The sequence below is a fragment of the Solanum lycopersicum genome, chromosome 3 (assembly GCF_036512215.1).
Source record: "Solanum lycopersicum chromosome 3, SLM_r2.1".
NCBI lineage: Eukaryota > Viridiplantae > Streptophyta > Magnoliopsida > Solanales > Solanaceae > Solanum > Solanum lycopersicum.
This window is the reverse complement of record NC_090802.1, coordinates 53,363,218-53,378,381: the sequence shown is the minus strand read 5'-3', so window position 1 is coordinate 53,378,381 and position 15,164 is coordinate 53,363,218. Positions and strand designations below refer to the sequence as shown.

The following is a 15,164-nucleotide window of genomic DNA, read 5'->3' as shown; positions in this document are numbered from 1 at the left end:
TAAAATTCGTTGGAATTAATTTTTTTTCAAAAAAGAAGAGTTAAATAAGCCCTTAATTAGAAAAAGGATTTTTTTTTAAAAAAAAAAGGTGTAAAATTTGCTGGAAAAAATTTAAAAAAGAAATGCTACGCGGGATTCAAACCCTCGCCAGTGGCTTCGCGCGCCTCTTATTGCAGAGGTTTAAACCAGCTCAACCACAACTGCTTTGGTTCTATGGGTGCTCATTTAAATTATAATAGCATATGTATCATTTTATATATATATATATATATACACACACAAAATTTCGTAAATCAATAGGTGCTCGAGCATCCACGTCTGGCTTACTGGGTCCGTCCCTATCTTCTAGGTAAAACTAATTAGTGGAGAGCCTTCATGTTTGAGCCCCACCCAAACCTCGTTTATCCTTGGTTTGAGAAGGTCGACTTCTACCCTCACCTTTTGTTGCCGAGTCAAGGGATAGAGGCGTTCCGATGGGGATAAGAAGGTGTTTAATATATTTCCAGTTGTTCATATGAAAGGGTTAATTCAGGTAAGAAAACCCATACCGGAACGATGGGGATGGCCTCCTCCGGCTTGAAATCGGGGTACATTTTTGCATCCACATTTGCAATCCCTCAAGCTCAGTCATCCTTCTATACCTTACATTTTGAAAGTCTTCATCGTTCGAGCAATCAATTTATGCGACATTTTTTCATTTTCTGAGAGTCAAACAGTTTAAGTTTGGTCGCAAACAGTTTAAGTTTGGTCGAGAATTTACGAATGAAATCTTCAATTTTTTTAAAATGAAATTTATATATTTTTAAATTACGTTAAAAAATATTATAAGTCTCAATAATTGATAATTCAAAATGTTTAAAACATCTATGAATAACTTATGATCAAAGATAAACTTATCTGAATCTCGAAATTCGAAAAGTGTCATATAAAATGAAACGGCAGGATTTTATTTTTTTTTGTATGTTTCGGATAGTACAAGTCCCCAAGGTGATGCCAAATTGCAGGAATCATTCAAAACATAACATAACAAATAAAGATTCATATTGTGTTCAAGCTAAAAATTATTTATTTGTAATGTGGAATCTAAAGTCATTATTCTTGGTAACGCCTATCCTAGTGTTTGTGGAGGATAATTCAATTCAAAATCAAGCTATTTAAAACTTTAAGTCCATACCAAAATCAATGTTAAAACGACGATTAAATCAAACTATTTAAATACTTGAAGCAAAATTGTAAATTCAAGCTCAATAGTCAATACATATTATATTCCTATTGGATAGTATAATCAGGGTATCATAGAAATTTTAACAAAAGATAAATATTATCATAAACCTTTAGCAGAGAGAGTTACACAAACAAATTTATTTTAATTGATTTTAAAACAATAGTTTTTAAGTCAAAAATAATAAATCAAACTTAAAATAATTCATAAGCCAAAAGATATGAAGTAGGGAGAATAATATTTTAAGTTATTCTAGAACTTATTTTCAGTTATTTTTATATTTGTCAAACATTTTCAAAAGTAAAATAACTAACTTGAAAATAATTCAACTAACTTTTAAATCAATTCAAACACTCTGTTATTAGCCTCTGTTATTAGCCTCTTAGTGGAAGGAGCAATAAGAATATAATACTTCCTAGTTCCTACATATAAACCTGAGATAATCTTGCTTGCCACACGGGAAAACCCATCAAATAAAGGATTAAATAATGATACTATCATAGATAAATAATATTTTTCATCATGAATCACTGAAAAGTTTATGTTATATATAATGATTTTTTTCTTAATTTTTGCTAAATTAGCTTATAGAGAAATGCATGGTAAAAAATAAATTTTCATTAAAATAGTAGAAAGCTTTCTAATTTTTTCATATGAAATAATTATTATTTTTTCTTTTCACACTTATTTAATCGAAAAATATATGTGAGTAATCTGTGAAAATTTTTAATAAAGTTTCAATGGAAAAATAATTATTTATAATAAATTTAATATTTAATGACAAATAAACTATCAAAAAATTTAATTGCCTCTAAAAAGGTATTTTTAATATAGCACAACTAATGTGAAATGGAAGGGGTAGGTATTACTAATTCTTTATAGCAAACATTTTTGTTGGCGATGGGATGAATCATAGATGCAATTTCTTTCTTTTGAGTGTGTTTGATTCCAGGTGATAATTGGATGAATTGGGTCAAATTTAGATAAATTATAATAGGTTAAGATAATAAAAGGATCAAGATTTAATTGAATTTAAATTGGATAAATTTTAGGAATAACATAGTTTTAATATGAATTAAAATCTATCCCTATTTAGTTTGTAATTTTATTAATCCCTTAAAAAGTAATACAAATTGAATACATAAAATGTAGCTCAGATACATTAAAAAGTATCTCGGATACAATATAACATAAACCGAATATATAACATGTAGCTCGGATACATTAAAAACTCGCTCAGATGCTTGTAGAATAAAACGGATACATAATATGTAGCTCGGATACATTAAAGACTAACTCGGATACAATATAAAATAAAACGGATACATATGTAGCTCGGATACATTAAATACTGACTTGAATACATTAATATGTAACTCTGATACAATTTTTAAAAAAGGTTTTAGATGTTTTTAGAAATACAATAGGATAATGAAAATGAGGGAAAAATAAGACGTGTAATTCAGTAATTTTTTCATTTAAATTTGTTTGAGTCAAAATAGGTTAGGTAATGGATTATATAACGGATTAAGATTTAACCTAACCCAATCTAGTTTTTATTGAGTTTAGTTATTTTATTTATTTTTTAAGACTATTTTATATCAAATTAAAAATTATGACTACATACAACATATCAAAAAAAAATTTATAAAAATTTTGATAAAAATTTCTTACAAGTCAATTCGAGTTACATAGTGATTTAGTTTTTAATGGATTGGAGGAGTTGAATTTTGTTTTTTTCGTGGCTTTACTTAGACTACACTCTAATCCTGATTATAGGTGGGCCGCTCCAAAGGAATAATATCACATTTCTATCATTTTTTAGCAAACAATTTGTCAATTTTAAGCTGGAAGTTAATGCAATTTGTCCATTTTGAAAAAAGTAAAAAAAGATAAAATTAAAAGAGTGAAAGGTGCAATTTGTGCATGTCAATATATTTATAATATTTTCTAGCTTGCATCAATTGTTTTTATGTGATAAAACAAATATATACTTATAAACTAAGATATTTGCCAAATAATTCCTTTTCTTAATCTGATATATCCCAATCAATTGTCGTTGACAAGTGACAACCAATAATGCAATGCAAATGATTAATCACTATAATAGTATCCATCTGACATAAAATTATTAACATATGTGTTAATAATTATGCTTTAAATCAGTCTTGTAAACTAATTCATGTTAATTACTAGTTTAAGTGGTGGTTCACTAGTTTTTAAAAATAGAAGCATTTGTTTATTATTGCATAACTTTAAACCTCTTGAGGTCTTTGAGCAGTTTGGCATTATTAGCTCAAAGGAAAACGTACATATCCTAATTTAATTCCGTATTACGTGAGATTCATTAAAGAGAAAAATATTTACTATCAGAATCTTATTTAAGAAAATTTTTTTTGAGTTGAAAATTTGATACAAGTCAAATAAATTGAACCAAATACAACATTATATTTTTTGGTGTTATTTAAAAAGTGGTCGAGATGGTATAAATATCGAAGCAAGGATTTTCGATAAGAACGTTTAATTTAGGAAGAGGTACTATTTAAAATGAAATTCAACATCTATTATAAGATTATGTATACATAAAAATAATTTAAATTATATATAAATAACGTATTGGGCGGTATGTGTGAGTGACGCCCTAGCCCCAAGCTAGCTCCGCCTAGAGTGTAGATTTAACATGATTTCAATTGAATTCAACAATTTTTTACACAATATAAATAAAATATTACTAAATTTAATAAACATGATATGGAAATTTCATAATTTTAGAATAAAGAATTGAAAAATCAAAATTTGAATTCTATATACGTTAATGCAATGTTACATTGTCTATCATGAATATAGTATTATAATAGCAAAGGTAAATGCAACGATTTGTTATATGGTCGTTTTGAGCTTTTAGGTCCTTTTCCCTTAAGAAGGCACCTTTTGTTGCTTTATTATGTGAATTTTTATCTGAGGGAATGGATAGTATGATATTTGAGGTTATCACGTATCGAAGAAGGAAATTAATTTAAGGATTTTGATAAATGAAAATTCGGCTAAAGTCAATAAAATAGTAAAAGAGCTCGGAATCAAGTTTTGGCGGTTTCATTAAGTCTAAATGGTGATTTTTAACTTGTGTGAATGATTTGTAAGGGTCCCGCACGGTTCGAGAGTGCTTTGATTAGTACTATTTAAGTTTAAGGAATATGGTTGATCATGATAAATTTTTTGTCAAGATGATCTCAGATCGGTGTTTTGAATATTTCAATGAATTTGTAATGTATTTTAGGATGGTTTGCATGTTTGATTTGTATCTCGAGGGATATGGAATCAGTTCTGACCGTTAATTTCACGCCCTGGGTTATTTTGGACATTGCCGATGGAATTTACACCATTTTAATTAAGATTTTTGGCTATAAATAGGGAGATTTTCCCTCTATTTTGAATCAATTTTCGTGTATGTCTTCTTTGTGGTGTTTGAGGTACTACAATTCCTACAACATACATAACCATTTCATCATGAGAGAAAGTAATTCATAACTTCAAATACAATGACGAAATTAAATTCCTTAAAGGCACACAATAAACTTGGTATTCTCAGATAGTCCTATTTAAAGTTTCTATTTTTCGATTTATAAAGTTTTTTCTAATTTGAAAACATTAGAATAACAATTAATCCAGAGGTCGTCCCCTCTCCATTCCTTGTAAACCAAGGTCAGTTCACACTTAGGTTCTCGGAGAGAGAATTTTTTGTCTTTCTCAGCTATTCCCTCTGTTTCATATTAATTTAAGCTTTTGAATCCCTTTTACTTTTTAAATTAACTTAAGTTTTTTAATCTTCAAGACCATTTTTAAAATATTCTTTCAATTTTATCCTTTATGTTAGTATTGAAATTAGTTATTATAATTAATATTTCGTTATTTTAAAATAATAATTAATGAGGATAAAAATAGAAAATTATGTTCAATTTATGTCCTAATCTATTTTTCTTATAGGATATGAAACACCTTAAAATTTTCAGTTGATACAGAACGAAGGAAGTATTAACAAATGATAGAAATTAGATAATTTTGCACAGCTAAGGAATAAATTTGAACTTTTCCCTTTTTAAACATTTCTTCATTAGTTGAAGCATTTAAACTCAAATCCCAAGAGTTAAACAAGTATTAATGCCCTGAATTTATTGATGTAATAACAAAGCAAGTTGTTACATTAAGTACACCTTTCTTTTATCATATTATATTTCTACGCCGCGTATGAGAATTTTTCCAAACGGACCGCTTACGCAAGCAAATGTGTAACTCTTATTCAACGCCCACACACTTTGCTCTCTATCATTAAAAAAAAAGTACTTTTCAACTTAAATGTAATGCGAAATATTAGTTTCACTCGAATAATGACTATTTAAAAATATTTTTTAATTTAATTAATTAAATTTAAATGTATTCACAATTTTGTTACAAGAGTGAGATATATTTCAAATTTTCACCAAATTGAGAGATATTTTGAATACTTTTCTGAACTTTTTATTTAAAATTTCGTATTCCTATAAGAGTTTAAATAGCGCTATTATCCTACAAGAACTTTTAGAACGTATTTCTTGCAAGATTAAAATTGCATCTAAGTTTAATAAGAAATGCTATCTCCATCTATTTTTGATTGTCATATTACACTTTTTAAAAGTTAATTTAATTAATATTTAAATTAAATTAGATTATATTACTTTGATATTTTAAACAAAATAAATTTAAATATTAAAAGTTTTAGAAAAATATTATAAATTATAATTTTTTCTTATATCAATATAATAAAAATAAATTATATTAATTTTAAGTAAAAAAATAAAAAATATGACAATTAAAATAGGACGGATAACGTGCAATAATTTATGTTATGTTTGAAGATATTTGTCTCCAAAAAAGGAAGAAAAATTACGTTACACGTTAATGTTTAATGCTTCATCTCTCCCTAAAACCCTTCTCTCTATAACTCTCTTCTGCTAAAAAGCTCTGTTCTTTTACATCTTTCTCTGATATTTTTATTCTTCTGTCAGTATCTGAACATTAATTTTCTTTACTTTTGTTAGATTTAATAGTATATTTATATCAAGATTTCTCACTCATCTGACTTCTCTTACAATTTGAACATTTCTTTGCGAGATTCTTGTGTCAAATACCCTATTCTTCATCTTCAAGTAATACCCCATAAAGCCATTCTTGGATCAGTACAAATTACATAATCATCTATCTCTGTAACACCGACTGACCCTTTTGATGGATACTTCTGAGAATAATGCAAATGGTTCTCTTTCATCTCCTACAAGTTCCAATTTGACGGCTTTTGGAGTACAATTCACACCGCTTCGGTTCTTCCAATCCCCTGTTTCCACTTTGCTTGAGTATTCCGGACTCTTTACGGTTCGACCCGATAACCCAGAAATGGACCCTCTTGTAGTTGATGATACTGTTACTAACGAGGCTGAATCCAGTAGCAATGTTGGTGGAGGTAATAGTAGCAGTGGGGAGGTTTCAATTAGGATAATTGGTGCTGGGGAGAATCAAGGGATAGGGGGTGAGGATGAAGATGATGGGTCGGTGATGGATGGTGAGGAAGGGGGTGCTGTTGAGGAAAGGGGTTCTGGTGTGGACGCGTCGTCTATGGTGGCTGATGATGATGCTGGTAATGCTAGTAGGGATTCGTCGTACCAAAGATTTGATATACAGCAAGTTGCTAGGTGGATTGAGCAGATTCTTCCATTTTCCCTTCTTCTCTTGTTTGTTTTCATACGCCAGCATTTGCAAGGTACATTTTCTTTTCCCCTTTCAAAGAAATTGTGGCTATCAGCAATCTGTGTAATCTACAATATTTAGGTGTAGATGCAGTTTTTTGGGTGATATGCAATCATATTCTTGTATATCTGTGTATGCTGTGGCAGATAAGAAGGAATACACACACATTGAACAAGCAAACTGAGTAACCTTATGTAACATTAGTAACTTCAATATAAATGTATGAACAATTAAATCTGTATATGGACGTTATGTACATTATTGGTCTCAGCATTTACAAGGTTTGAGTGCAAATGAAGCTTGGGACTTAGCTCAATAGTGCCATTTATTGGCTGCTTTGCTATCCTCATATCAGGTCTTGGTGTTACAGAAGCCTTTATTTGATATTTTTTCTTTAATTGTTTTTTGGTGTTTCTATGTACTAACAATTGCAATATATTAAGCTATTGATTCTAGGACTGGGACTGTTTCCAGGATAAAGAAATAAAACAACAAAAACAACATACCCAGTGAAGCCCCACAAGTAAGGGCTGGGGAGGGTAGAATATACAAGACCTTACCACTACCTCGTGGATACATAGAGTGTTTACGAAGGACTCTTGGCTCAAGTGCAACAAATTCCAGTATAAACAAAAAGGAGACAATGTAGAGAATATAGCAAAATAATGTGATAATCAGAACACCATAAGCAACAACGATACAAGTTAAAAAAAGAAGACCTACAATTATACACTAGTACCATTGCAAACGCCAGTCGTCCAAAGTAAGACACTATACTACCTACTATTCTTCTACCCTAATGCGAGTCCTCACACCCTTCTATCTAGCATTATGTCCTCAGTAACCTGAAACTGCTTCATGTTCTCAGTAACCTAAAAACTACGTCATGTCTTGTCTTATCACCTCTCCTCAAATACTTTTTCGGCCTACATCTGCTTCTCCTTGTGCCCTCTAGAGCCATCGTGCCATACCTCCTTATTGGTGCTTCTAATGCATATCCTCTTTACATGTCCAAATATCGCCGTCTCGCATCTGTCATCGTTTCTACCACGGAAGCCACACCCACCTTGTTGTGGATATCCTCATTTCTAAGCTAATCAATCCTAGTGTGACCACACATCCACTTCAATTTCTTCATTTCCGCAACATGCATCCTCTGGACATGAGAGTTCTTAACTGACCAACACTCTACCCAATAAAACAGAGTCGGTCTAGCCACCACATAGTCCGTCTTTTCTTACTCAACCTGAACCTTTAGCCTCCACAGTTTGTCTCCACGCCTCTAACTTAGCATTCACTCCGTTGCATGTCTCATCAATCATTACTATGTTATCCACAAATAACAAACATCACGACACCTTATCTTGAGTGTCTCACGTCAATACATCCATCACCAAGGAAAATAGAAACAGTCTAAGAGCCAACCCCTGGTGTAGCCTCATCTCCACATGAAAGTGCTCCAGGTGTCCTCCCACGGTTCTTACCCGCGGTACACCTCTTGCCTCCAAGCATCGCTACAAGACTTCTCTCGGCACTTTATCATAGGCCTTTTCATGGTCAATGAACACCAGATGTAAGTTCCCAATTCCTTTCTCGATATTTTTTCCATCAGTCTCCTTGTAAGATGGATGCTTATGTGGTCGATCACGTGTGATGAATCCAAACTAATTCTCAGAAATAGACACACCCCTTCTCACTCTCATCTCCACTAGTCTCTCCTAAACTTTCATAGTGTGACTAACAACTTAACACCTTTTTAGTTGTTGCAATTTTGGATATCAACCTTGTTCTTGTACAACAGAACCATTATACTACACCTCTGTTCCTTGGGCATCTTAGTTGTCTGAAAAATAACATTGAACAAGCTAGTTAGCCACTATCTGCTCTATCCGTGATCTTCCAAAACTCCATAGGGATCTCATCGTCGCCTTTTCCTTGCTTATTGTACTAATAGCACACTTCACTTCCTCAACCTTAATACGCTTACAATACCCAAAGTCCCGAAGTCTATCAGAATGCTCCAATTCATCCATCATAATGTCTCTGTCCCTTTCTTCGTTCAAAAGTTTGTGAAAGTACGCTTGCTATCTTTGCTTAACAAGGGTCTCCTCTGCTAACACCTTGTCGTCTTTGTCCTTTATACACTTCTGTTGATCCAAGACTTGGGCCTCACTCTCCCTCGCCTTCGCAAGCATGTACATCTTCTTATCTCCGCCTATATCTCCTAGTTCAATATACAGTCTCTCAAAAGCTACCGTCTTAGCAGCTGTAACCACTAATTTAGCCTCCGTCCTTGCCACCTCATAAATTTCCCCATTCGCATGCTCCTTGTTTTCATCCATGCAGGCCACCCACTTTGTATACACAACCTTTTTTGCTTCACTTTGCCTTTGAACTTCTCCATTCCACCACCAATCCCTTTGGTATCCACCAAAGTTACCTTTCCACACCCCTAGAACCCCTCTAGCTTTTCTCTAATGCAACCAACTGACCGTCTTTTCCCACATACTTCCTGCATCCTCACTACTCCTCTAAGCTCCCAACGCCGTCAACTTTGCCACAATTACGCGAGAGAGGTTAGGTGTCAACCCCCCCACCCCCCAATTTAATCATAGGTCGGACATATAACTTCTTCCTTCTCCCTCGCTTAATCTCCAAGTCCAGCATCAGGAGCTTATGTTGAGTAGAAAGATTCTCACTCGGAATAACTTTGCAATCCTATCAAAAACCTTTTGTCGCCTTTCCTCGTAAGCAAGTAGTCTATCAGAGTCTTAGCAATTAGCAATTACCAAAGCAAGTCTTAGCAATCATAAGTGATCATCCTTCTTCAGAAAGCACGAATTAGCAATTATCTACTCAAAAGCTCTAGCAAAGTTCCATCATAGTTTCTAACTGCAAAACCACTGCTGACGTGCACATCGTCAAAATAATTAGGACTTGCCCCAATGTGGCCATTGAAATCTCTGCCAATGAAAACCTTATCGGTGAACAGAGTACCTCCCAGAATCACATTCAATTCCTCCCTTAAATGTGCTTCATGAAATTAGTTAGGAACTTTTATGCCTTTTTTTTTTTTGAGAAGTTGTTGAGTATGAAAGGATTTTGATAGTGAAAGTTGTAATGTTTGTTTAATGACCACGTATACTCATTTCGGGAAATTGTGCTGCTTTCAGTGTTTTGGGGTTTCTGTGGTTCTTGAATAGTACTATAAAGTAATACAGAAATAAATTAGCTCATATATGTACACGGAAAGGTATGGGCCTTTTTGTTGTCATTTGTTTGCATTTAGGATTGTCATATGAATCCCGTTGCAGCCAGTTTACTGAATCACTGATATTAAACCAGGGAGCGTTAAAGCCTCTGCCTTTCCATATAAATAGAGAGAAAAAGGACTGCTGCATAGCTGAAGCTTGTTTAGCTGATGCCTTTTGAGCCTTTTGAAATATAAGGACTTTGAGAGTGTAACTTATCCTTTGTCTTTCTCCTTCTGTATGCTTAGTATTACTAAACCACCCCCTGAGATGTTTAACAGCATATATTTAGTTTTTGCTATGTAACAAGATTTACTAGAGTTGCCGGTGGTACTTTCCCCAGACTGACGCATTTGAAACCAAATGAATCTTACAAAGCTTTTAAAAGAAATAGGCATTTTAATTGGGGTGGCAGTATGATAAATGCTTAGTTTATCAGATAAGAACAAGATAGATGGGCCACTTGTTGCCTTTGTTACATGGAGAATGCATTATGATTGGCAATTTAAATTGACTCATGCCCGATAAGCTTGGTTCTTTTTATTTTCTGTTCCTTGGGATATCTCTAAGTTAAGCACCATCTCTACGAGAAGAAAAAGGCGACTGTATTAGGTTAACCCAAATTGCACTGATGCAAATATTTCCAAGCAATTCTTGATTGTCTATTTTCATGTGAAGACTTGGGATTGCTTTTTCAATTGGGTGCAAGTGTTCCTGTCTTTATCTACCTGTTTCAGATTCATGTATTCTGCTTCTGTTTTTGGAGTTGTAAAAACATGTATATCATGCGAACTTTCATTTATGCCAAATCACATTCTTCCTTATTTTTGTAATCTTGGAGTGCAGGTTTCTTTGTCACAATTTGGATAACTGCTGTCATGTTCAAGTCAAATGACATTCTTCGGAAGCAGACAGCTTTAAAGGTGCAATAATACGCTCCATTTTCTGAATTGTAGTTTGTTTACTTTCTATTGTAACATTCATTTTCGTCTATCTTCAATAGAAAGATTAAGGAACACTGAGAATCCTGCCATAATTAATTCTGAATTTTGCAGGGAGAGAGAAAAATAGATGTCCTTGTTGGTTATTTTGTGGTTTTTGTGATACATGTTACTGGAATCTACTGGTGGTATCACAATGATGAACTTTTCTATCCATTACTAATGGTTCCTCCGAAGGTTATCCCACCTTTCTGGCATGCTATTTTCATCATCCTGGTAAATGGTATGGTTCTTTACCTGCCTAGTGCTTCTCCTGTTGTTCACGTATTATATGCAATATACATGGTGTTCTATCCTTTTCTCGGGAGTATAAAGCTGTTACATTGAAGTCTCAGAAAGAATTGATCGTCATTTATTGTTGTTTCCAGATACCATGGTGCGGCAGGCAGCAATGGCTTTGAAGTTGGTGCTGCTTATGTATTACAAGAATGGCAGGGGCCACAACTTTCGTAGACAGGTAGAGTGTAAAGCAGTTTCTTATGTGGTTAATTTAGTGATTTTTCTCCCTTTTTTTGCAAGAAAATTGAACTCTGTTGTCTTGTAGGGTCAAATCCTGACTCTGGTGGAGTACATGCTGTTGTTATACCGTGCTTTGTTACCAACTCCTGTGTGGTATAGATTCTTTCTCAATAAAGAATACGGAAGCCTTTTCTCATCACTGACAACGGGATTGTACTTAACGTTTAAGCTTACCTCAATTGTTGAGAAGGTACGGTCTTTCTAGAACTAATCTTATTCTGCTGAACAACTTTTATTTTTCCTTAATGATATCAAGTTTTTCATGAGAAACCTCCCCTCTTCCCACACTACCTCAATATTCTGTGTTTTTCGAAAATATGTTTTGCCATTGGTTCTTCCTGCTCTTCTTTGTACTCACTAGACAATTTATGTTGTTTAGGTAAAATCATTCTATACTGCTTTGAAGGCATTGTCAAAAAAGGAAGTCCATTATGGGTCTCATGCCACACCTGAGCAGGTATAATGTCGTTACTTTTTTGCTCCCTACTTGTTAATACTTGTTCTTGGGATCAATGATATTTACAACAAGGAGGTGTCAGTACTTTGAAAGCTTGGAAATGTAATTGGAGAATGATGGGGTTTTGTTTGAGGGTTGTTATTCTTTTCGTTCTTCTGTGGTTTGATAAGAAGTTCTATTGTCATTTTCCTTTAACTTCCCATGGCTTCCAGTAGAGTGCTGGGACAATTCTATTACTTTAATGATTGACCAGTTTATGCTTTTTATCAGCTTTTCCAAGTGCGTCCAACTTGATAAAATTGAAGTAGTGTTACAAATGCTAAAATACGTTCTAAATCTCTTCTTTGTTGGCCTTACACATGCACACAACAGTGTGTTGACAAGTTTTGTGTTAACAAAGGAGCAATATACAATTTATTCCATCTGTTCTAGCTTATCTGACACTATTTCCTTATTAATCTGTTCCAAAAAGAACAACCTATTTCTATACCTAAAAGAATTAACTTCACACTTAATGAGAAATTTTCATATCCAGACAAATGTTATGGCATGTCTGGCCGCTAGTTTTAAAAGTTCGTAGCAACACAAATGATATGGCATGTTTAAGACAACAAGTTTCAAAAGTCTTCAATTTTTTTCTTTGACTCCGTGCCGATTCAAACTAATGTCAAATAACTTGAAATAGAGGGAGTATCTGATGATTATAAAATGGTGCATATTCTTATTTGATTTGGCTTTACGCTAAGGAAAGTTAACCGTGAATCTCCAAGTAGATGAAATTGTTTCAACACTGAAATGACCATTCCATCCCTAGTTCATGCATCCAACCAAGCAGGGCACGCCAAAGCAAAGATGTTAACATTTTGTTGTGTAGAGAGCTCGTGCTTTAATTATGTTAGTAGGATCATATTTCTCGATTTTGTCCTCGTTACATATCCAAGTCAAGATTGTGGAGAGTGATTTGAAATCTAGAACCATCAAATTCAGGAGTAATTGTTGATTTAAAGCTAGGACTTCTCTAGAAAATAAATGGTTTCAGCTAGAAGTATTTTAGAAAGCCATCTTTGGCTTAATATAAGTTGGTTATCTTAAGGATAATGCTGGATTTTTTGAAGCTGAAATTTCAGGATTTTTCTCTTTTTCTCTAGCTATTCCTTGGGTTAATTTGTTAATTGCAATCAGTAGCTTCCTAGAAGTAGCTGGAACTTGGAAGGCTGATTTGTTTGTTTTCCGTAGAGGTAGTGATAAAGTTGGAGCAGTAAGATCTCTTTTTTTCAGAGGGAGGGGGAGAATCGTTCCATTATACATTTTCTTATAGATTTTGAGTTTTACTTGAAAGCTCTTGTGTGATCTTATCTTTTAAAATGTTTATCCAGGTGAATGCGGCTGGTGATTTGTGCGCTATTTGCCAGGAGAAGATGCATGCACCAATTTTGTTACGTTGCAAACACCTCTTCTGTGAAGACTGTGTCTCAGAATGGTAAGTATTTCTGAAGCACTTTCTGCAGGAAACCCCCCTCTAGTTTGATAAATGCATTTCCTAGTGCTTTATATATACTGTTTTTTCTAACATTACAAGAATGAAGTGACTTTATCTTTAACATTGTCAATTATCTTATGTTTCTCGGTCCCAATTTTGAAGGGGTTCACATTTTTTCAGGAATTTTAACTTAAACGGAAAAAATTAGAAAATGTCTGTAGGGATTTATTATTGGATCATTCCTTCTGCATTATTAGAATAAAATTTGGATAGAGAAGTTTGATGCTATAACGCAAATTATTCTAAGAGGAAGCACAGAAAATCCAAGGTGGTCTGTTTTATGCAACTGTTGCTATGTTTGCTGATCATGGATAACCTGGCAATGCATTTTTTTTTTTTTGTAATTGGCCTAATTGTTTTTTATGTTTGAGCTGATGTTTTTTATCTTTCCTGCTGCGTACTTTGTTACTTTATTTTTTTTTTCTACCTGCAAAATTCTTTTCTTTCCTTCCATCATAATTTAAGAAGCTGGAAGTATATTTTTCTCCTCAAAATGCGTCTTTTATCTCTTACTTTCTTATCTGGTCCCTTAGGCATTGCCAGTGGCAGATATAGTCTGTCAATTGTGCAAACTATATGCATACTAGGTAAACCAAAAAAAAAAGAAAAAGGTGATACAGACAGCAGCATTAATATGCATGATTCACGAAGTAGAAACTTTTCATTAAAAAAAGTTGATGCTTTACATGAAGCAGAAACAGATGAACAATTTATTGATTTATTGTCTTCCCACTTCATTTATCTCACCAACTTCTTTGCTTCATATCGTGGTTGCTACAATACATCTTATAAATGCGGAGAAAACCTATATATCTACATATTGCCACCACAGTTGGTGTCCTGTTATTACTAAACAGCTTCGTTCATCTTCTTATCAGGTTCGAAAGAGAAAGAACATGCCCTCTGTGCAGAGCGTTGGTCAGACCGGCTGATCTAAGATCGTTTGGTGATGGATCCACTAGCCTTTTCTTCCAGTTATTCTAGACTACATATTAATTATCCTACGCCAAAGTAAATATCTGTCCACATCTTTGTCCACCTGATATTACTGGATTCTGGGGGTTGCCCCGTTAAGGTTTCTGCTGGAATGCAGCATTAAAGTAAAAACAGGCAGATTCTTTGAGGAAGATATACACATCTACTCCCATATCGTACATAATTTTTTCCCCCCATGAGATATGTGCATGTAATACTTTCCAAAAAGAAAAAAAAAAATAGAAAGAAAGCAATTGTATGTAGTATCACACTTTCTTAATCTTAGAGCTTGAATTTTTGTTTCAGTCTGTTTTTTTTTTATCAAATGTCAAAAGGCATTATGCCTTGAATTATATAACACAAAGTTGGTTCTATATTGCACTAAGCAGTCTGGGGATGGAGTATTTAGTTAATTTTACAA

At 33.4% G+C, this 15,164-nt stretch overlaps 1 protein-coding gene across 1 annotated transcript; it reads left to right on the top strand.

Moving 5' to 3' along the window:
- The first annotated feature begins 6,130 nt into the window (after nt 1-6,130).
- Nucleotides 6,131-15,164, top strand: LOC101251454 (uncharacterized). Its single transcript, XM_004235167.5, has 8 exons — nt 6,131-7,013; nt 11,098-11,174; nt 11,307-11,475; nt 11,621-11,709; nt 11,797-11,961; nt 12,151-12,228; nt 13,605-13,708; nt 14,647-15,164. The coding sequence occupies exons 1-8, from the start codon at nt 6,485-6,487 to the stop codon at nt 14,750-14,752; spliced, it is 1,317 nt and encodes a 438-aa protein (XP_004235215.1). The 5' UTR covers nt 6,131-6,484; the 3' UTR covers nt 14,753-15,164.

What these genes read in the sequence shown, in the direction of transcription:
- LOC101251454 (XM_004235167.5), top strand. Translation starts at nt 6,485, where the DNA reads ATGGATACTTCTGAGAATAATGCAAATGGTTCTCTTTCATCTCCTACA. An exon ending in GGAAGCAGACAGCTTTAAAG is followed by an intron (nt 11,175 to 11,306) that starts GTGCAATAATAC and finishes TGAATTTTGCAG; the next exon opens with GGAGAGAGAAAAATAGATGT. An exon ending in GAAGACTGTGTCTCAGAATG is followed by an intron (nt 13,709 to 14,646) that starts GTAAGTATTTCT and finishes TCTTCTTATCAG; the next exon opens with GTTCGAAAGAGAAAGAACAT.